Source organism: Cebus imitator, unplaced genomic scaffold, assembly GCF_001604975.1.
Source record: "Cebus imitator isolate Cc_AM_T3 unplaced genomic scaffold, Cebus_imitator-1.0 Scaffold41, whole genome shotgun sequence".
NCBI lineage: Eukaryota > Metazoa > Chordata > Mammalia > Primates > Cebidae > Cebus > Cebus imitator.
In genome coordinates this window covers 2176527-2198988 of record NW_016107356.1, presented here as the reverse complement: position 1 = coordinate 2198988, position 22462 = coordinate 2176527, and the positions used below count along the sequence as shown (strand labels likewise).

Below are 22462 nucleotides of genomic sequence, written 5' to 3'. Positions count from 1 at the left end.
CCTTACTCCAACTGAGAGAGATGTGTCATTATGATTCCCATTTTACAGATTAAGAGACTGAGGCTTGGCGAGGCACAGTTGCCCACGCCTGTAATTGCAGCACTTTGGGAGATGGAGACAGGCAGATCACCTGAGGTCAGGAGTTCAAGACCAGCCTGACCAACAGGGAGAAAGCCTGTCTCTGTTAAAAATACAAAATTAGCCAGGTGTGGTGGCACATACCTGTGATCCCAGCTACTAGGGAGGCTGAGGCAGGAGAATCACTTGAACTCGGGAGGCGGAGGTTGACGTGAGCTGAGTTCGCGCCACTGCACTCCAGCCTGGACAACAGAGTAAGACTCCATCTCAAAAAAAAAAAAAAGGAACCTCCCTAGCAAGTTACTTTTAAGTAACTTGCCCAAGGTCACATAACTATTACAGGGCGGAGCCAGGTTGCAAGCCAATCACTCCGGCTTCAGATTCTACTCTTTTAACCCTCACACTGGCATTAACCCAACTCACAAAACAATTCCATGGAATAAAAATATAAAAACCCAGCCTAGCCAACATGGTGAAACCCTGTCTCTACTAAAAATGCAAAAAAAAATTAGCTGGGTGTGGTGACAAGCACCTGTAATCCCAGCTACTTGGGAGGCTGAGACATGAGAATTGCTTGAACCTGGGAGGCAGAGGTTGCAGTGAGCCATGACTGCACCATTGCACTCCAGCCTGGGCAACAAGAATGAAACTCCATCTCAAAAAAATAAAGAAATAAATAAAATAAAAATGTAGAAAAATTGTAAAACAGACTGCAATTGCTCAGCCTTTCTGAGGCTCAGAGAGTGCAGAAGCATAGCGCCATGCATGGAGCGCGCAGTCGGCGATCATCACCTGGCCAGGCCCTCACCTGTGGACCACCCCGGCCCGGTGCAGGTGCTCCACAGCAGAGATGAGCTGCCGGATGTATCTGCGGGCCTCGGACTCCTCCAGCCGCTTCTTCTCATAGATCTTGTGCATCAGGTTGCCCCCAGGGCACAGTTCCATGACCAGGTAGTAGCTGTTTTCCGTCTCTAAAATATCAAGGAGCTGAGTGATATTGGGGTGGCGGATCATCTGCTGGATCTGTCCCTCTCGCCGCAGGTTTTTGGTGACATAGGTGTCCTTTTTGGCTCTCTTCTTATCGATGACTTTTATGGCCACCTAAGGAGAAACCAAGATCATACCTGTTATCAGATGTGACAAACAATAGTGATTTCTGGGCTACTCTCAAGAATCCAGGGAGAATGCATAGCTATTTCTCTGCAGCAAGAGAAACAACTTATTTAAAGCAGTATCAGCTGGACGCGGTGGCTTACGCTTGTGATCCCAGCGCTTTGGGAGGCTGAGGCGGGCGGATCACGAGGTTAGGAGTTCGAGGTTTCAACATGGTGAAACCCCATCTCTACTAAAAAAAAATGCAAAAAAAAAAAAAAAAAAATTAGCCAGGCGCAGTGGCGTGCACCTGTAATCCCAGCTACTCCAGAGGCTGAGACAGGGGAATTCGCTTGAACCAGGAAGGTGGAGGTTGCAGTGAGCCGAGATCGCGCCACTGCACTCCAATCTGGGTGACAGAACAAGACTCTGTCTCAAAAAAAGTAAAAATAAAAATGTAAAACAGCATCAACAAAAAAAATATATATACACATTCATATTTATGCATATACCACATATATATGTATACATAAACACACACACACATACACACATATAACATTAGGAAAAAATCAAAAGGTCCAGTTATTAGGGAAGACAATGGAATTTATCTAAGAAAGTCTGAATGGCTGTCTGGAAGGCACAGTGCAGGGTTAATGTCCAACTTCTGTTTCTGCAGGATGGGAAGATGAAATAACAATTTCTCCTCCAGCAAAGGACTCTTCCCAGTCCCTCTCAGGACTCAACATCATCTCCCTCCAGATCTGAGGACCCCCAACCACTTCAGAAACAGCTAAAGCTGGCCCCAATCTTAGTTCCAGGGTACAGTTGCAGGGCACTGCCCAAAGATGCAGCACCCGTCACCTTGCCCACCCTCTCTCTGCCCTGCACAGGCCCTCGAGCCCCAGGGTCCACCTCCTTGCCTTGTTGAATCACTCCCAGGGAAATTCAGCCACCACTGTCAGGACCCAACCTCTGCTGTTACTCCACAGTCACATCTCTCCCACCCCCAGGAAGCTCCTCCTGGGGCATTTCCCCCACAATCAACTTGTCACAAGAGGTAGGGTGGGAGGGAGGGAAAAACAGAAGGAAGGATGGAGGGACAGAAGGGAAGGGAGGATTGTCATTTCTACCCCAAATCCGCATCTGTCTCCAGTCCTCTTTCCTTTAGGGGAAGTCACCTCTCCGCGGTGTTCACCCTTTTCCTCCCTCCCTTTCTTCCTTCTTTCCTTCCTTCCTTTCTACCTTCCTTTCCTCCTTCCTTCCTTCCTCTCTTCCTTCTTTCTTTCCTTCCTTCCCTCCTTCCCTCCCTCCCTTCCTTCCCTTCTCTTTTTCCCTTCTTCCTTCCCTCCTTCCTTCTTTCCTTTTCTCCTTCCCTCCCTCCCTTCCTTTCTCCTTCCCTCCTTCCTTCCCTCCTCCTTTCCTTCCTTTCTACTTTCCTTCTCTCCTTCCTTCCTCCCTTCCCTCCTCCCTTCCTTCTTTCCTTCTTCCCTCCCTCCCTTCCTTATTTCTTTCCTTCCTTCCCTCCTTCCTCCCTCCCTTCCCTTCTCTTTCCCTTCTTCCTTCCCTCCTTTCTTTCCTTCTTTCCTTCTCTCCTTCCCTCCTTCCCTCCTTCCTCCCTTCCTTCTTTCCTTCTTCCCTCCTTCCCTTTCTCCCTTCCTTATTTCTTTCCTTCCTTCCCTCCCTCCCTTCCTTCCCTTCTCTTTCCCTTCTTCCTTCCCTCCTTTCTTCCTTCCTCCCTTCTTCCTTCCCTTCTTCCTTCCTTCCTTCCATCCTCCCTCCCTCCTTCTTTCCCTCTTCCCTCCCTTTCCTTCCTTCCTTTCCTTCTCTCTCTGTCTCTTTCCCTCTCTCTCTTTTTCTCTTTCTTTCTTGACAGAGTCTCACTATTTCCCAGGCCGGAGTACATGGTGCAATCATGGCTCACTGAAGCCTCAAACTCCTGAGCCTAAGCGATCCTCCCACCTCAGCCTCCCAGGACCTGGGACTATAAGCACACACCACCATGGCTGGCTAGTTTTTTTCTTTTTGTAGAAAGGGATCTCCCAATGTTGCACAGGCTTGTCTTGAACTCCTGGTCTCAACTGATTCTCCCCCTCAGCCTCCCAAAGTGCTGGTGTCACAGGCATGAGTCGCTGCACCCAACCGCCCTGTTCTTTCTTTTGTCTTCACTCCCCTCTCTAATGTGATCAGTCACTGACATCAACACATGATGTCAATGTCTTCTGCCAGCTGCCTCGCCACCTGTCCTTCCTCTCTGTTCCCCTAACCACCCATCTGGTTCATTCCAACCATTGCCCCAGCGCCCAGACACCCTGTCATTAACTGAGACACGAGCACCCAGGAACTCCTTCTCACGCAGCTATGGAGCCTCCCGGTGCAGGAGGAACGCAGCGGACTCCCCATTTCCCTTTATTTCTCTTTTTTGTAATTATATTTTGTGCCTTTTTCACAATGCCCTCAATACGCATTATGTGCAATACGCCATATACAGAGGTACAAGTACATAAATAAATATAAGTAAATAAATACAGATGAATACATGTTTTCAGTAAGGGGCTCAAATACTATTTTGTGGACATAGTTCCTGATAAAGAAAAAAACAGGCTGGGCATGGTGGCTCACACCTATAACCCCAGCACTTTGGGAGGCCCAGGCAGGCAGATCACCTGAGGTCGGGAGTTCCAGACCAGCCTGACCAACATGGAGAACCCCCATCTCTACTGAAAATGCAAAATTAGCTGGACGTGGTGGCACATGCCTGTAATCCTACAAGGGAGGCTGAGGCAGGAGAATCATTTGAACCCGGGAGGCGGAGGCTGCAGTGAGCTGAGATTGCACCACTGTACTCCACAGTGGGCAACAAGAGTGAAACTCCACCTCAAAAAATAAAGAAAAAGAAAAGAAAAAAAAAAGGAAGTCTGAGATCTAATGTACAGCAGAGCGACCAGCGTTAACAATAATGTATTGCACACTTGAAAACTGCTAAGAGGCCGGGCGCGGTGGCTCATGCCTGTAATCCCAGCACTCTGGGAGGCCAAGGTGGGTGAATCATTTGAGGTCAGGGGTTCGAGACCAGCCTGGCCAACATGGTGAAACCCTGTCTCTACTAAAAATACAAAAATTCACTGGGCATGGTGGCCGGAGCCTGTAATCCCAGCTACTCAGGAGGCTGAGGCAGGAGAATCGCTTGAACCAAGAAAGAGAAAAAGAGAGAAAGAAAGGAAGGAAGGAAGGAAAGAAGAATGGAAGAAGGAAGAAAGGAAGAAAGGTGGAGGTTGCAGTGAGCCGAGATTGATCGCGCCATTGTACTCCAGCCTGGGCGACAAGAGCGAAACTCCGTCTCAGAAAAAAAAGAGAGAAAGAAAACTGCCAAGAGAGATCTTTTTAATGTTCTCAACACGCACAAAAGAATGATAATCTTGTGAGGTAACGGATGTGTGCATGAGCTTGGCTGTGGAACCATTTCACAACGTGCCCACTGACCGGAGCCTCACGCTGTGCACTGTAAGCACGTGCGGTCATCTGTCAATTAAACCTCAATAAAGCTGGGGGAAAAAAGCCTTAAAAAACAAAGAGAAAACAAAAAAGAGAAAAAAGTCCAAACTAAAGGCAAACTTTGAATTAAACAAAATAGTGAATGAATCAAAGTCTGGCCGCCACCAGCATGGACTAAGGTATGGACATCACCTCTTCCTGAGGCTCCTCCCAGCCTCCTGAATTCACTCTACACTCTGCCTCCAAATCAGCGGGTCTGGAGCTCTGATCTCTTGCAGAAGCTCCTGAGGGCTCACTGCTGCCTACGCGAGCAGCCAAGCATCTTCATCAGCCCCTCCACCACCCAGCCCCAAGTCCTCCCAGCTCTCCCTCCTGGCCATGTCTCCTCGCTCCCTTGGACATGCATTCTGTCACTCTCCTAGTGCTCCAGCCACCCCCTTGCCCCACTCAAGCCCCAGACCCCAAGTCATTCAGAGGCTAACCTCCCTTCCAGAGAAATTCCCCTGCACCCTCCTTCCCTACACATCAGAATCAGCGGTAAGCTATAAGACAGTCATGGCTTAACCACTCCCCCTTCACGACACACAGCACTTTATAAACAGTAAGTGACTAATAGTGACTAACCGACAGGATCGCCAAAGCAAAAATGGCTGTAAACAGCATAATCTACTATCCCCTCTATAGAACAGTGTCTGTTTTCTGTTGTTGTTGTTTTGTTTGTTTGTTTGCTTGTTTATTGAGATGGAGTCTCATTCTGTCACCCAGGCTAGAGTGTAGTGGCTCACTATAAACTCCGCCTCCCAGGTTCAAGCAATTCTCCTGCCTCAGACTCCTGAGTAGCTGGGATTACAGGCGCCCGCCATCACACCGAACTAATTTTTGTATTTTTAGTAGAGACAGGGTTTAGCCATGTTGGCCAGGCTGGTCTCGAACTCCTGGCTTCAAGTGATCTGCCCACCTGGGCCTCCCAAAGTGCTGGGATTATAGGCGTGAGCCACTGCACCTGTCCCAGAGTCTTATTTTAATAGGGAGGTTCAGGCCCTTAATCAAAGATGGGAGTAACAAAGAGTCAATCAGCCCCCAAGGGGACCAGACAGGCTGGAAGAGCCCCTGCCACCCACACCTCACAGCAAGGGGCCTGCACTACCCCAAGTCAGCTCCGGCCGATGCTCTCAGCCCACAGGAGTTAAAGTTACACTCTGGCTGTGTCTGGCCACAACTAGTTCAAGAGATGCTAAACTAACAGCTCGTAAACTGTTACCCTCCAAAAACACATAGACACACACATATTTCATATCCATCCTCAGGGAGATGGAGAAGGAATGCTGAATAGTACAATTAGGCATTGTCTTTGCTCAACTCTGTGTTGCAGTATTTAAAAAACCCTCTGGCAATGAAATTCTTAAAAGTACTATGAATAAACAAGTCTAAAATCCCAGCAGTAATACAATCTGCCTTTTTAACAGAGCATACGATTATTTTTAAGATACCTTGTTGAGCTTGTTAATTGTCTGTACCAGGTTGAGTAATGGCCTAATCTTTGGATCATGTAAATGTGATTTTATTTGGAAAAAAAGTCTTTGCAGAAGTGATTTAGTGCAGAATTCTGAGACTGAATTAACCTAGATTACCTGAGTAAGCCCTAAACGTCCTCATAAGTGTCCTTATAAAATAGAGAAAAAAAGGAGCTTTCACACAAATAAGCAGAGGGAGCAGCCACCGGAGGAAGGAGGCAGACATTGGGGCCACAAGCAGAGGAATGCTGGCTGCCACTAGAAGCCAGAAGAGGCAGGAAAGGATCCTACCCTAGAGTCTCTGGCAGGACCATGGCTCTGCCATTACTTTTTTTAGACTTTTGGCCTCCAGAACCGTGAGAGAATCAATTTGTTACTTTAAGCCACCAGAGTGGTAATTTGTTATAGTGGCCACAAGAAAAAAACAGCTTCTCTGAAAAAATAAGAAAGGAGTCTATCTGATGCTGGCCTTTGGGATGCATTTCCAGGCATGAAGAGACCCTCCTTGGCGGTGGGGAACGACGCCACCTTTCACTGGCAGCCTCCCTCTCCTCCTCACTCGAGCCCCTCCATGTAGTCGCAGGAGCCTCTGACAATTCCTCGTTGACTCCACCATCCCCTCTGCTCCCCCACATCCATGAGACCCACAGGGAGCAAAGTCTTCACAAACTCTCTCTCAGGCTCCACTCCCTGGGCTGAATCAGCCCATACCAGGGTTTTGCACTTCCAAGAGTTTTGTCAAGGTAGAACTCTAGAAAGCTCATAACTAGTTAGCAAACGTCTACACTGCAGACGCCCCCGAAAAGAAGGAACAGCCCTGGTGGCTCTTTCCATGAGTCTGGACCTCTTTATCACAGCTGTACGATTGCAGTCATCCTAACAATTAGTGTTGGTTCCAACATGCCAGGCTTAGGGGTGCACGCCAGGCTTTCCTTCGGGCAGTTCTTCCTGTACCGTCCGACTTTGCGCAAATGCAGTATTTCCAAGCACTTCTCCCCACTCCCTCACCGCTTGCTCTTCCTCCAGCCCATCCTCCTCCCTTTCCTAAAGGTGAAAAGACAAGGCAATGAGGTGATTTAGGGTGCTGGGGAAATACCCACTGGAAACCCCTCCAGGCCCTCATCCTCACGCCACTCAGTCCAGCCCTGGCCTTGGGCCATCGTACCAAGGCCTTCCGTGAAGCGGGCCCAGTGCGATAAGCCAAAAAATGGCCTCCCAAAGATGAGCCCAAATGCTAGTCCTTGGAATCTGAAAACGTTATCTAATTAGGGAAATGGGACTCTGCAGACACAATGAAGTGAATGGTCTCGAGATGGCGAGACTGCCCTGGATTATCCGGGAGTCCTAAATGCCATCAGAAGTGTCTTTAAAGAGGGTGGGGGCTGGGTGTGGTGGCTCACGCCTGTAATCCCAGCATTTTGGGAGGCAAAGATGAGTGGATTACCTGAGGCCAGGAGCTCGAGACCAGCCTTGCCAAAATGGTGAAACCCTGTCTCTACTAAAAATACAAAAATTAGCCGGGTGTGGTGGTGCATGCCTGTGATCCCAGCTATTCGTGAGGCTGAGGTAGAAGAATTGCTTGAACCCGGGAGGCGGAGGTTGCAGTGAACCAAGATCAAGCCACTGCACTCCTGCCTGGGTGACAGAGATGAGACTCCGTCTCAAAAAAAAAAAGTGGTGGAGAGGGGATCAGATAGACAAGCAGAGAAGAAAGCAAAGTGAAGACGGAGACAGAGAATAACGTGGCCACACGCCCAGGAGATGCCGGCAGCCAGCAGGAGCTGGGAAAAGCAAAGTCCAAGTCTCCCCTTGGGTCTCTGGAGGAGGCGTGGCCCTGCTGACACCTTGATTTTGGTCCAATGAGACTGATTTTGGACTTCCAGCCTCCAGACTGTGAGGAAATCACTTTCTGCTGTTTCAAGCCACCAAGTTTGTGGTCATTTGTTACAGCAGCTGCAGGAGACTAACACAGCTGGTGAGTGCCCTACCACCATCTGACATCTTCACTCCCAAGTTCTGCCAGTCAATCGTCCCTCCATGAAAACCCTGAGCCCTTAAGCTACCTCACCCGGGAGAAGATTTCCTAGTGAACTCCCTCTCGATTTTCGTACTAGCTCATTACCAGGTTGTTTTCATCCACCCCCTGACTTACAAGCTCGGCGCTGATAATACTGAAATGGAATGCCATTCTTGATTACACAAAACCATGTAATCAACTTCATCTATAACAACTGAAATGGGGAAAAAAATGAATGAGAAATTAAGGAAAAGTCAATCAGTGATCAGCAAAGGGAGACGTCTAATTCAATTTGACAGTAATCAGAGGTTTGCAGGCAAAACAGACCTAACGCTGACTCCAACTGGGTAAAGCCCAGTGCAATGATGGATCTCTAGCTGCAAAATAAACTGCTCGAGTCGGGAGAGTTTTACAGAGTGAAATTAAATCTCTGCTACCAAATGGCGGTAAAATAAGCAAGTTTAGCATGTTCCAGGCAACAGAAGCGATAGCACCACACCAATCAATGGCTCTTACCAAGGCTGCACATTTGCCGATTCACTTGAGGCCCCCAGCCAGTGTCGCCAGGGAACTCCCAATTCAGTCCATGGGTGTGGATGTGTGACTGGGAATGGGGAGTTTCAGAAGGGTATCTAAGCCTGGATGTCACCATGAGCACAAAAAACAACAACAACTTTCTGTCAAAGATCAGTAAAACCAAGGTTCAGCAACAGATTCAAGTTGCAAGTCTTTTCAAAATTTTACAAAGGAATCGGTTTTCCAAAGATTTCCCCCATATTTGCAAGATTAGTAGAAAGTGCTGCAGTGGTGGAAAATTAGTAGAAAGAGAACAGCACAGTTGTAATATGAGATGACAGTTGAAAGAGTTATTCATCAATTTCTTTTTTAAATTAAGAAATAGCAGCTTGTGCAACACGGCGAAACTTCATCTCACGAAAATAAACCAGGTGTGGTGGCTTGTGCCTGCAGTCCCAGCTGCTAGAGGGGCTGACGTGAGAGGATCACTTGAGTCCAGGAGTTCCAGGCTGCAGTGAGCTATGATCTTACCACTGCACACAAGCCTAGGCGACAGAGTGAGACCCTGTCTCAGAAAAAAAAAAAAAAACAGGAATAGCATTTCTCACAATCTGGTAGTTCCACCCTCCTTTCCTGCCAGAAAAACAACCAATCAATGGTGATGGATAAAATCAGCAAACCAACTTTTTTTTTTTTTTTTTGAGATGGATTTTCCCTCTTGCTGGAATGCAACGGCCACAGCCTCCACCTCCTGGGTCAGCTAATTTTGTATTTTAGTAGAGATGGAGTTTCTCCATGTTGGTCAGGCTGGTCTCAAACTCCTGACCGCAGGTGATTCGCCTGCCTTGGTCTCCCAAAGTGCTGGGATTACAGTCGTGAGCCACCGCACCCTGCACCAACTTTTAAATAAATAGCTAAGCTCATAAGAAAGCAATGGAAATCCCCCAAGGCCAAAAAATTACTAGCAGCAGCTACAGAGATAAAGAAATACAAGATGCAGGAGAGACTGAATGAAAGACGGGAAATCCAGCTGGACGCCGTGGCTCACACCTGTCACTGCAGCACTTTGGGAGGCTCAAGTGGATGGATCAGTTGAGGTCAGGAGTTCAAGGCCAGCCTAGACAACATGGTGAAACTTTGTCTCTACTACAAAAATTATCTGAGAATGTTGATGCATGCCTATAGTCTCATGCTACTTGGGAGGATGAGGCATGAGAATCACTTGAACCCGGGAGGCAGAGCCTGCAGTGAGCCAAGAAAGCTCCATTGCACTCCAGCCTGGGTGACAGAGCGATACTCCATACCAAAAATAGAAAAAACAGAGAGAGGAAACTCTAAGGAAGAGAGGAAGAGAAGAAAGAATTTGCCCTGCATGAAAGGAAAATGCTGCTCTCCCCAACACAGGACAGGAGGAAGAAGCCATGTATGTGGATTTCAATCCATCAGAAGGGTCATTTTCTAACCATCATGGAATTCATGCTTGGTGGCCTTTGTTAGGCATTAAGAGAAAAAGATCCGCCGGGCACGGTGGCTCACGCCTGTAATCCCAGCACTTTGGGAGGCCGAGGCGGGTGGATCACGAGGTCAAGAGATCGAGACCATCCTGGTCAACATGGTGAAACCCTGTCTCTACTAAAACTACAAAAAATGAGCTGGGCATGGTGGCGCGTGCCTGTAATCCCAGCTACTCAGGAGGCTGAGGCAGGAGAATTGCCTGAACCCAGGAGGCGGAGGTTGCGGTGAGCCGAGATCGCGCCATGGCACTCCAGCCTGGGTAACAAGAGCGAAACTCCATCTCAAAAAAAAAAAAGAGAGAAAAAAATCCAATGTAGAATTTTACTTAGAATAAGGGATGTACAAAATCATCTGGGCCCAGTAATGTGCCCGGTAATGACACACACTTCCATCAACCAATAGTTCCCTAAGATAACGTACATAAAGAAAGCACTTAGTACAATGTCTGGCACACGTGAAGTGCTCCTTGGATTGGCACTGTTATTATCATTACCAATTTACTTTAATGAATCAACCTGTAGAGAGGATGAAAAAGCATTCGAGCTAAGGAAAAATATGTGCATTTCCTTGACCAGTGGTTTCAGCATATTAAAAAAGAAGGCTGAACTGTATCAGTGTTTCGAACTCTCTGGAATAGAGTTGCTTTTAAATCCCAAGGCAGTGACTTCCTATCAGGCCAGTCTCTCATCTTCTTTAAATATTGACTTAGCTGAGACTATCTACATAGGATCAGAGTTAACAGGATTTTAAATTCATCCCTTCTTCCTGTATCACCCTTCACTGCCTTTAAAATTCATTACTCTGAAACACGTCAAGTATTGATGTATCCAATCTCCAAAATGAGAAGTCAGATGTAAAATGGATCTTCTATATGAGTGAGAGGAAGAAAAAAAAAACTGATCAAAGAGACTCCTCTTTAATATCGCAGAAATATACATACATGTTTTACACATTATACAATGTGCTGTATTTTAGAAAGTTCATGTCTTTCCCTAGTCAAAGCACTTTTACATCGTGTTGTAAATATCAAAACGCACGGGGAATGGGAAACCCTGATTAACCGAGTTTTCTTTTCACATGGAAATTATCCCCCCAAAAAAGCTTTCTTTCCAGAACACTTTGGTTTCTTAATAAATACTGTATGCTGGCCAGGAACAGTGGCTCACGCCTGTAATCCCAGCACTTTGGGAGGCCAAGGAGGGTGGATCACTTGAGGTCAGAAGTTCAGGACCAGGCTGGCCAACATGGTGAAAACACATCTCTACTAAAAATACAAAAATTTATTTTTATAATTGTGGCAGGCGCCTGTAATCCCAGCTGCTGGGGAGGCTGAGGTGCGAGAATCACTTGAACCTGGGAGGCGGAGGCTGCAGTGAGCTGAGGTTGCACCACTGCACTCCACCCTATGCAACAGAGCAAGACCCTGTCTCAAAAAATAAATAAATAAATAAATACAATAAATACTGTATGCTAAACTCAAATGAATCGTTCCTTCTTTAACAAATGTTTATTAATCACCTGAAATATACCTGCCAGCGTTCCAGGTATAAGTGTATGCAGGCTGAACATCTCCAATCTCTAATCTGAAAACCCAAAATCCAACATGTTCCAAAATCTGAAACTTGTTAAGCATCAACATGATACCTCTAGAAAATGCTCCTGGAGCACCTGGAATTAAGGGTGCTCCACTGGGCACAAGCAAATATCCCAAAATAAAAAATAAAATTAAAAAATCCCAAATCTAAAACACGTCCGGTCCCAAGCAGATAAGGGATAATTAACCTGTACTATAAAAGAGTCATGGAGCTTTAGGTCCGTTTTTGGGGGAGGGGAGGATAATTCTTGAACCATTCTTTTTAATGGTTCAAGATTGCCATCTGCAATAGACAGAACAGTGTACATTGAAGCCCTAACCCCCAACGTGACTATTTAAAAAGAGACTTTAAAGAGGTTATTAAGGTTACATGAGGTCATTAGGGTGGGGCTCTAATCCAATAGGACTGATGTCCTTATAAGAAGGGGAAGAGACTCCAACACTTTCCTTCTCTGAGCCCGCACAGAAAGGCCATGTGAAGACACGGGGAAAAGGCGGTCATCTAGAAGCCAAGGGGAGAGCCTTGGGAGAAACCAACCCCGCTAGCACCTTAATCTCAGACTTCCAGACTCCAGAGCTGTGAAACGTACATTTCCATTGCTTAAGCCAGCCAGGCTATGGTATTTTGTTGTGTCAGCCTGAGAAGACTAATAGACCATCTGGGCATCCTACAATTCTGCAGGATTCCCTGCAGAAGAGTAAAAATGTAAGAACAAAGGGCTAGCATTTGTTCACTGAGGGCGAAAGCCAGGTCTTATAGATCCTGTTTCACTCTCTTCCTCCCTTCCCCAGTCTGGGGACGTCACAGCAACAGCAGCTGGGCACACAGGCTCTGAAGCTGCAAACCCTGCAAACCCTGGGTCTGCCGCTTGGTACCTTGGACCTCTCTAAGCCCTAGTTTCCCCTCTTGTTTAAATAATGCAAGAGGGATAATAGTGCCTACCTCATAGGGATGTTGAGGAAATAAATATCTACAAAAGGTCTGTAGCATTGGAAGCATCCATCAATGAGTGGTGATCAGTAGGCTCTGCATGTTTGGTACAGGGGAGCAGGTAGGCACAGAAGCCAGACAGCCCCTGCCCCGGACTCCCACTCCCACCACTCCCATGACTGCCCTCACCAGGATCCCTGGTACCCGGAGGCCACTCTCCCTGCTGACCTCTCACACCTCCCTTGCTCTGCCAGTCCCACACCTCCTGCTTCTCCCCATGAAGCCTCCTCGAGGTTCTCTCCCAAGGCTTCCTCTGCTGTGGAGGCACATGTCCACCCGTCCACTTCCAGCACTCTCATGACTGTCCATCTGCGCATGAGTGAAAATGCCTGTCCTGCTCGAACCTCTTCCTGAGCTCCGGCATGCCTCTGGCCATTTCCCAGCCTGTTACCTCCCCCTGCCCCCACTCCTCTCTGGGGCTCCCAGCTCAGCCTAAAGCACCGTCATCCACAGGTGGCCCCACTGTAACTTCCTCCGGCTACCCCGCCCCTAGTCCCACACCTCATTCATCACCAAGGGTCTGTCACCTCCACCTTGGAAAATCTCAGTCCCCTTCCCCTTCCTTCCCATACTCCCCTGCTGCAGCCTCACCATCACCCCTCTGGCGGAGTTCAGCCTTCCTGCTAATCTCTCTGCCTCCTGTCTCCCACGCCAGCCCGGCCTGGAATTCCCTCCCACACACTCTTGGCCAGGTCAACTCCCAATTCCCACCCGCCACTGGCCTCAGGTTACAGTTTGCTTCGCCACCCAGACTAGCTGGGGTCATTCTGGGCCTCCCCAGCTGTCACAGCCATCACACACACGCTTAGCTGCTGTGATGCCCTCCACTGTACTTTCCAGGAAAACAGAAACGGTATCTGGCCTACCAGCACCTAGCACAGTGCTGCGCTCATGGGAGCAAGGGAAAGAGGGAATAAATGAATAAACAAATGCATATGTAGAAAATTCCACCAGTGCACTACCGGAGGTCAGTATAAATTCTTAGTTGTCTCTGCCACGGCCTTGGGAAGTCCCACCTCTTAAGCTCTCAGATTTCCCAATTACAATGTAGGTAACCGATGCCTTCCATTCAGACGTGAAAATCATCAAATGTGGGTGCTCTCTGTGGACATAGTTTCAGCTTGTGTGCGATCGTGATTCGCAGAGTCCACAGACCTCCCTTTGAGAAATGTCCCACAGGCAGATGGCTTGAACCCAAGAGTTCAAAACCAGCCTGGGCCATACGGTGAAACCCCGTCTTTAGCAAGAAAGTACAAAAGCTTAGCCAGACATGGTGGTACATGCCTGTGTTCCCAGCCACTTGAGAGGCTGATGTGGGAAGACTGCTTGACCCTGGGATGCTGCAGTGAGCCATGATCGTGCCACTGCACTCCAGCCTGGGCGACAGAGTGAGACCCTATCTCAAAAAAAAAAAAAAAAAAAAAAGAGAGAGAAATGTCCCCCATTCTCAGAGAGGCTTCCCCAACTAGCCTAATTCCAACTCTACCCCTCTCCTCCCCCAACCCAGGCATTCACAATCCCCTAACCCTATCCCCACCCCCCATCCCTCCAAACTCTCCCCCAACTCACTAGGCTACAATAGGGTTTCCTTTGTCACCACAGGAAAGTCTCCCACCTCCAGACTCCTGCTGGGATCAGCCCTTTTGGCTCCTTCTCACCCTTTTCCAAGGCCCAATTTTTTCTTACAACACTTCCAGAACCCCCTTCCAGGCACCAAACCCTTGGTCATTTCAAAAGTGACTGAGCCCTGTGTGTCCAGCGTCCAGCACCACGTCAGGAACCTGGAAGGAGCTCCATCAGCATGCCCTGGACAACAACAGGGCCAGCATGGACCTGGACAGAGAGGAAGGATGGCCGCGTGGCCACGGCCAGCCCCGATCCCAGGTGTGCCTTCCAGATTCCACTTTGGGATGGACAGCAGCCTTCCAGCTGATGCTGAATGCCAATGCTGGAAAGTAGGGACAAGGAGGCCGAGCAGCTCTGGGAGAGTCTCAACAGAGTCAGGCATTTAGGGTCCCTGCTGAGTCCAAGGCAGTGAACTCTCTGCTTGCCATCCAGCCTTCCTGCTACAGAAAGTGGTTTCTCACTTCCGAAAAGTGTGGCTAAGAGCTGGGGACAGGTCATGGGGAGAAGGGGTGCTGGGGAGACGACATGCCCAGCATTACAGCAGGCGTTCCATGACAGAAGGGCCCTCATTCTTCACCACCAGCCCCCATGTGCGGCCCTAAAATACCTGGTACGCCAATGTCTAATTCTGGGCTATCCCCCTGGTGGGTACCCTATCTCTGTCCCAAACTTGTCTAAGCTGTCATCTTCTCCAGAGCAGCTAATCCAGAGGGACAGGAAGGCTCCCCAAAAGCAAGGACCAAATATACTCAGGCTCCCTGTCGGCTCCTAAAGGAAAGAATCAAAGTCCTGAGGAGGCCGGCACCACTCCCATCAGGCAGCTCCCGGCTCCCTCTGCTTGACCTGCCTCCTCCTCCCCGTTCCTCAGCAGCAGAGACAGGTGTGTTCCCTCCCGGGGGCCTTGGCCACATAACACTCCCTCGACCTCTAAGATGCTGCCGAAATGTCAGCTCTCAGAGAGGCTTCCCTGCCTGACTCATTTATAACCACACCACCTGCAGCTCACAATCCCTGTACCCTGAGGCTATCTGTCCCCACAGCACTTATCCCCTCTGAAGTCCCACAGAACTGAGTGAGCATGGAATCTGCCAGAAGCTTGGAAGCCCCAGAGGGAAGGGATGGTTCCTCACTGACATACTTAGCACGTCCATAACAGCCCAGCACACAGACGGCACTCAATGAGTATGTCTTGAATGAATGAATCCGAGTGCAGGTGGAAGAAGAAGAATCTATTAACTGTTTCAGAACCTGTTACGGGCTAAGTTGTGTCCTCTCCCAAAATTCCAGCTCTGGCCCCAGTGAGATGGTACCGTTGACTCTCCATGGGTTCCATATCCATAGATTCAACCAACCTCAGATCAGAAATGTTGGGGAAAAAATAATTCACAAAGTTCCAAAAGGCAAAACCTGAATTTGCTGCATGCCAAGTACTAAGTCGAATCCACAGGAGTGAGGTGATGGGTAGGCATTGCCTTAGGTATTCCAAGTAATCTGGGGATGATTTAACATGTACAGGAAGATATGCATAGGTTATAGGCAAATACGACACTATTTATTACCAGGAACATGAGCATCCTTGGATTCTGGTATCTGAAGGAGATCCTACCCAGCACTTTGAGAGGCCGCGTGGGCGGACTACCTGAGGTTGGGAGTTTGATACCAGCCTGGCCAACATGGCAAAACCCCGTTTCTACTAAAAATACGAAAATTCGTCGGGCATGGTGGCGCATGCCTGTAATTCCAGCTACTCGGGGAGCTGAGGCATGAGAATCACTTAAATCCAGGAGGCAGAGGTTGCAGTGAGCTAAGATTGCATCACTGTACTCCAGTCTGGAAGACGGGGTGAGACTCTGTCTCAACAACAACAACAACAACAAAAGAAGATCCTGAAACCAATCCCTGCAAATACAGAAAGATGCCTGTATTTGGAAACAGGGCCTTTAAAAAGGTAAATAAGGTTAAATGAGGACATGAGGGTGATGCCCTAACCCAACAGGACTGGTGTCTTGATAAGGGGAGAGGAGAAACACCAGGGATGAGAGCACAGAGGACGTCTGTGTGAAGACACAGTGAGAAGGCAGCCTTCAGCCAGCCAAGGAAAGGAGGCCTCAGGAGAAAGCAAAACTACTGACCCCTTGATCTCAGGATTCCAGCCTGCGGAACTCGGAGAAAATCAATGTCTGTTGTTGAAGGCCCCCCAGTCTGTGTTATTTACTATAGAGCCCCAGCAAACCAAAGCAGAACCTTTCCGATGGTTATTAGTAATAACAGAATGGTTTGCTTTGTAAATCTCATCATAAAAATTAAAACCTGGTGGATAGCGCTGGAGGAAATGATTTGGGCAGGGTAGGCAAACGGAAAGCTCCCAGAGCAATGAAGGAAAGGATGAGGGGCCTGAGGGCTCTCCGCTCCAGCCCAAGCCTGAATTCTGCATAAAAGGGCTGAAAACTGTGGTGATTAGCATGACCCAGTGGGAAGTTCTGAAAATAAATTGGTTTCACACCGTCTTCCAAAGAAACGATGTGTGTAAATGCATCCGAGTGGAACGTGCTCCTGCGTGGATGATACTTATTTAACAGAAAACAGAAAATATCCTTTGCTGGCTTTATAATTAATTTCGGTGTTGCTCCGATTCGCAGAGAAGCTATGCTAGACAGCAAACACACACACCCCTGTCTTTTACAGGGGCCCATTAATTGCTACTATTTATGAAGCAGCGTTCAACTGCTCTGACCCCTGGCTCCCTCCTGGCCACCCTTCTGCTGCTGAGCTAAAATTCCCCTTTTTGTAAATGAGAGGAAAAAAGTTTCCTTCCCCAGTTTAAACGACAAAGCTCATTAGGACTGATCTTGGCGGTGCTAACAGAACCAGGTGCTGGGCAAAGGCAAAAAGCTCGGCTCTAAGAAGAAAAACAATGTCAGCTCCCAGTGCAGGACTGGGAAACCCTCCCACATCCACGTAGGGGCGTTCTGAAGCCGCTTTCCTGGGGATCCTCTGCACGCCCGGGCTCCGGCCCCAATTCAGTAAGCAAATCACCCTGGAAACGCATCCTACTGGTGAGAAACCAGAAACTGGTTCCTGCAAGAGAGGAGTGCAAAACGGAGCATTTGGAGATAGCCAGGCAGAATGGCTGGGCTGCAGAGACAGCTGCGGGGCCTGGGCGATGGCCGGAATTCTTATCAGAAGACTGCTACTTAGTTAAAATATGTGTTCTTCCTTCCTCCAAGATGCATTTATTATCTACAAGGATAAAATTAACTCTCAGTCCCTCCGGAGTCCTGCCTACTTGTCGTGCACCAAAACTCGGGCATCTTAAAGGCAGATGGGTATTGTCAAAACAGGTAATGCGGCTGGGTGCAGTGGCTCACGCCTATAATCCCAGCACTTTGAGAGGCCAAGGCAAGCAGATCATCTGAGGTTGGGAGTTCCAGACCAGCCTGACTAACATGGAGAAATCCCTATCTCTACTAAAAGCACAAAATTAGCCGGGCGTGGTGGCACATGCCTGTAATCCCAGCTACTCAGGAGGCTGGGGTAGGAGAATCACTTGAACCCGGGAGACAGAGATGGCAGTGAGCCGAGACTGCACCATTGCACTCCAGCCTGGGCAACAAGAGTGACACTCTGTCTCAAAAAACAAAAAAAGAGAAAAAAGAAAAGAAAAAAACAGGTAAAGTCAAAAAGGTCCAGTTTACAAGTTTTTTGAGACCATATGTAATTCATCTTGGCACTCCCCAAAATATTTGACCCCTGCAACACAATTGATAAATATATTGGCCAAAAAAAACCCTAAACACCCAACGGTCTTAAATCCTCAGAAACTCCCATTCATTCCCCAGTAGCCCTGTCTGTTTCCAGTCTTTTCCAACTCTGCCCAATTTTTAATCATCCAGAGTGTAACTTTGCAACAACTGAGAGGAAGCCTCAAATTACATAATCTAAAAGCAAACAGATCCACAGGATCCAAAGAAACAATGGGTTGGTTATGCATGACCACCCCTCACCAGCCGTGACGGGGGACTCAATCCCTGCTGGACACCCCGACATGCTGGGTGTGTCTCTCCCTCACTGCCTCTCTAAGGTCACATTCACAATCGTTCCTCCTCGCTGAGGCCTGCATCCTCCCCACCTGTGGCTTGACCCGTTCATCACCTTCCCCTGGCTCCTCTCTACAACTGACTGCCAAGTCTCCTCCGGAAGGTTCCTTCCTGGCCACCCCCCTGCTCTGGGCAGCCTCCTGCCAGGCCCCCGGCACTCCTCCACCTCCCAGATTTCAGCCCCTTCTCACACAGGCCCCAGAGTCTTCTTTCTATGGACAGTTACGGTCATCATCTGAATAAAGTCCAGATTCGTCCATGAGAAATTCAAAGTCCTTCATGATCGCTGCCAGCACCACACTTCCACCCACGCCTCCCTCTCCACTTTTTTCCCCTTTAGAACAAAGTTTATTTTGACTAGCTTACATTCTATCAATTTTTGTTTAGCCAAATTGCCTATGGTCAAATAGAATTTTCATTCTTTAAATGCTTTTACATAATAGTCACAGTGAGACACATATTCCTTAAGTTTTTGTTAATTTAAGAAAGAATTTTTTTGAGACAGAGTCTCGCTTTTTGAGACAGAGTCTCGCTCTGTTGCCCAGGCTGGAGTGCTGTGGCAGGATCTCAGCTCACTGCAATCTCCACCCCGTTCAAGCGATCCTCCTGCCTCAGCCCCACTAGTAGCTGGGATTACAGGCACGGGCCACCATGCCCGGCTAATTTTTGTATTTTTGGTAGAGACAGGGTTTCACGATGTTGGCCAGGCTGGTCTCAAACTCCTGACCTCAAGTGACCCGCCTGTCTCAGCCTCCCAGAGCACCCAGCCCGTCTGCACCTGGCCCATGCACAAGAATTTTTTTATTGCGATGAAAACACCTAAATAAAAGTTACTATCCTCACCATTATTTTTTTTTTTTTTTCTTTTGAGGTAGAGGCTCACTCTGTCACCCAGGCTGGAGTGCAGTGATGAGATCTCAGCTCACTGCAACCTCTGCCTCCTGGGTTCGGGTGATCCTCCCACCTCAGCTTCCCGAGTAGCTGGGATTATAGGCGCCCGCCACCACATCTGGCTAATTTTTGTGTTTTTAGTAGAGATGGGGTTTCACCATGTGGGCCAGGCTGGCCTCAAACTCCTGACCTCAAGTGATCCACCTACCTCCCAGAGTGCTGGGATTACGGGCGCCAGCCAGCGCGCCCGGATGGTCCTCAGCATTTTTAAGTGCACAGGTCAGAGGTGTGAAATATATTCCCATGGTTGTGACTCCTCTCTACTGTTTATATCTTCCAGGTGTGCCATGCTGCCTCCCTGCTTCTCACACATCCAGCCCACTAACGGTCCCCACCTGGGCACTGTCACTCTTGGTTCAGAGGGAACAACCTCAGAATGGTACAAGAGAATCCACAGGAGATATCCCCGCCTCAGCTACGTGTCCATTGCCATCTAACCAAGATCTGCGGGCCACATCTGTAATTCTACATTTCCTAGTAGCCACAGTCAGTAAAAGGAAACAGGTGAAATTAACTAACAATCTATTTCCTACAACCCCATTTATCTAAAATTTTATCATCTCAGCATGTGACCAGTATTTTGAAATTCTTTTTTTATTTTATTTTTTTTTTATTTTTGAGATGGAGTCTCACTCTGTCACCCAGGCTGGAATGCAGTGGCACAATCTTGGCTCACTGCAACCTCTGCTTCCCGGGTTCAAGCAATTCTCCTGCCTCAGCTTCCTGAGTAGATGGGACTACAGGCACGCACCACTGCACCCAGCTAATTTTTATATTTTTAGAGACAGGGTTTCACCATGTTGGCCAGGCTGGTCTCGAACTCCTGATCTTGTGATCCACCCGCCTCGGCCTTCCAAAGTGCTGGGATTACAGGTATGAGCCACTGTGCCTGGCCACTTGAAATTCTTAAAGAGATATTTTGCATTTTTTTTTTCACACTATGACGTTTTGAGACCTGGGGCGTGTTTTTAAAATTGGAGCATATCTCAGTTTGGACCAGGCACTTTTTTTATTTTTGAGATGGAGTTTCACTCTTGTTGCCCCAGTTAGAGTGCAATGGCACGATCTCAGCTCACTACAACCTCCACCTCCCAGGTTCAAACTGGATGCAGTGACTTACACCTGTAATCCCAACACTTTAGGAGGCTGAGGTAGGCGGATCGCTTGAGCCCAGGAGTTCAAGACCAGCCTGGGAAACATAGTGAAACCCCATCTCTACAAAAAATACAAACATTAGCCGCATATGATGGCACACACCTGTGGTCCTAGCTACTTGGGAGGCTAAGGCAGGAGCCTGAGCCCAGGGGCAGAGGTTGCAATGAACCGAGATCATGCCAGTGCATTCCAGTCTGGGCGACAGAGCAAGACTCTGTCTCAAAAACAAATAAACAACAACAGCAACCACAAAATCTGGAGAATGAATGAAGGAAGGAATAAATGCTCTGTTTTCTCATCTACAAAGCACATATGAGATTACCAGTCACACACATTGGTTTTTTTATTTGTTTGTTTGTTTGTTTTTTCTGAGATGGAGTTCTACTCTTGTTGCCCAGGCTGGAATGCAGTGGCACGATCTCGACTCACTGCAACCTCCACCTCCTGGGTTCAAACGATTCTTCTGCCTCAGCCTTCCAAGTAGCTGGGATTACAGGCATGCACCACCGCGTCAGGCTAATTTTGTATTTTTAGTAGAGATGGGGTTTCTCCATGTTGGTCAGGCTGGTCTTGAACTCCCGACCTCAGGTGATCCACCCACCTTGGCCTCCCAAAGTGCTGGGATTACAGGCGTGAGCCACCATGCTGGGCCACCAGTCACACACATTTGTAATGAGAATTAAATTATGCCTTTTGGAACCCACCTGAGGTCAGAGTCCCAGTACTGAGAAATCCTAGGCAAGAAACTTAACCTCAGTAAGCCTCCAATTATTCATCAATAAGCCGGGGATAATCATGGTGGCAAAGGTAGATCATGCAAAGTGCTTGCACATAATGACCATCCATTAATTGTAGCTAAAACTGAGCCAACAATAATGGCAACACAGTGGAATTAAGATATAGCTAATAGATGCAGATGATGCGAAGAGGAAATATCAAAGCAAGCCAGTGCATGGCAGGAGCAGGGGTGCAAACACCCAGGGGAGAGAGAGACACAGCAGCTCCAGGAAAAAAAAATCAAAATAACAGTTGTGCACTAAACTGAACACAGCTCCTCCCACCCCCGGGCCCGCTGGTGACCCCTTCACAGGAGGTCCTCCGTAAACCTCTGCAGATGGCTCTTCTCTATGCTACAAGAGCACGAGGCTTCCTTCCTCCCCACCTAAATCACACACTAGACATCAGGGCCAGCCCCCGTTCCTGTGTTCATGAGAAAGGGAAAAGTAGGTCTTTTTTCCACTCTGCCCTGATTTATTCATGTGCGTTTATGGTGTCAGTCTGTACAAAGCGGAATTTGTGTTCCTGCAATGACTCCATAAATCCTCCCAACCTCCCTGCACTGGCTGGGAATAACGAATGCTCTGCTTTCACTGACAGCAGATAATGGCTCTCAAGAAGGGCCAGGAATCCATAAGTAGATAACAGGGGCACTCAGTGGGAGGTGGGCGTGGGTTTGCACACACGTGTGGGCAGGGTAGGAAGAACGACACGGAGATCCTAAGATACTGGCCTTGACTCCTTTTTCTTTTCATTTTAATCACTACCTGCCAGTGTGTTTGTTTGCTAGCACTGTCACAACAAAGTATCACAGGCTTCGTGGCTTACTGTCTGACAATTTTGAAAGGATAGAAATCTGAGATCAAGGTGTGAGCAAGGTTGCTTACTTCTGGGGCCTCTCTCCCAGGCTGGTAGATGGCTTTAAAAAGTAAAAGGAAGGCCGGGAGCGGTGGCTCAAGCCTGTAATCCCAGCACTTTGGGAGGCCGAGGCGGGTGGATCACGAGGTCAAGAGATCGAGACCATCCTGGTCAACATAGTGAAAC

At 48.2% G+C, this 22462-nt stretch overlaps 1 protein-coding gene across 1 annotated transcript in view; it reads right to left on the bottom strand.

The window, feature by feature from the left end:
* Nucleotides 1-22462, bottom strand: part of HUNK (hormonally up-regulated Neu-associated kinase) — a 130948-nt gene that overhangs the window by 77623 nt on the left and 30863 nt on the right. Inside the window, exon 2 of the mRNA XM_017526089.1 lies at nt 887-1179. Within this exon, the coding sequence (XP_017381578.1) occupies nt 887-1179 (293 nt within the window). The remainder of the gene's footprint in view (nt 1-886; nt 1180-22462) is intronic.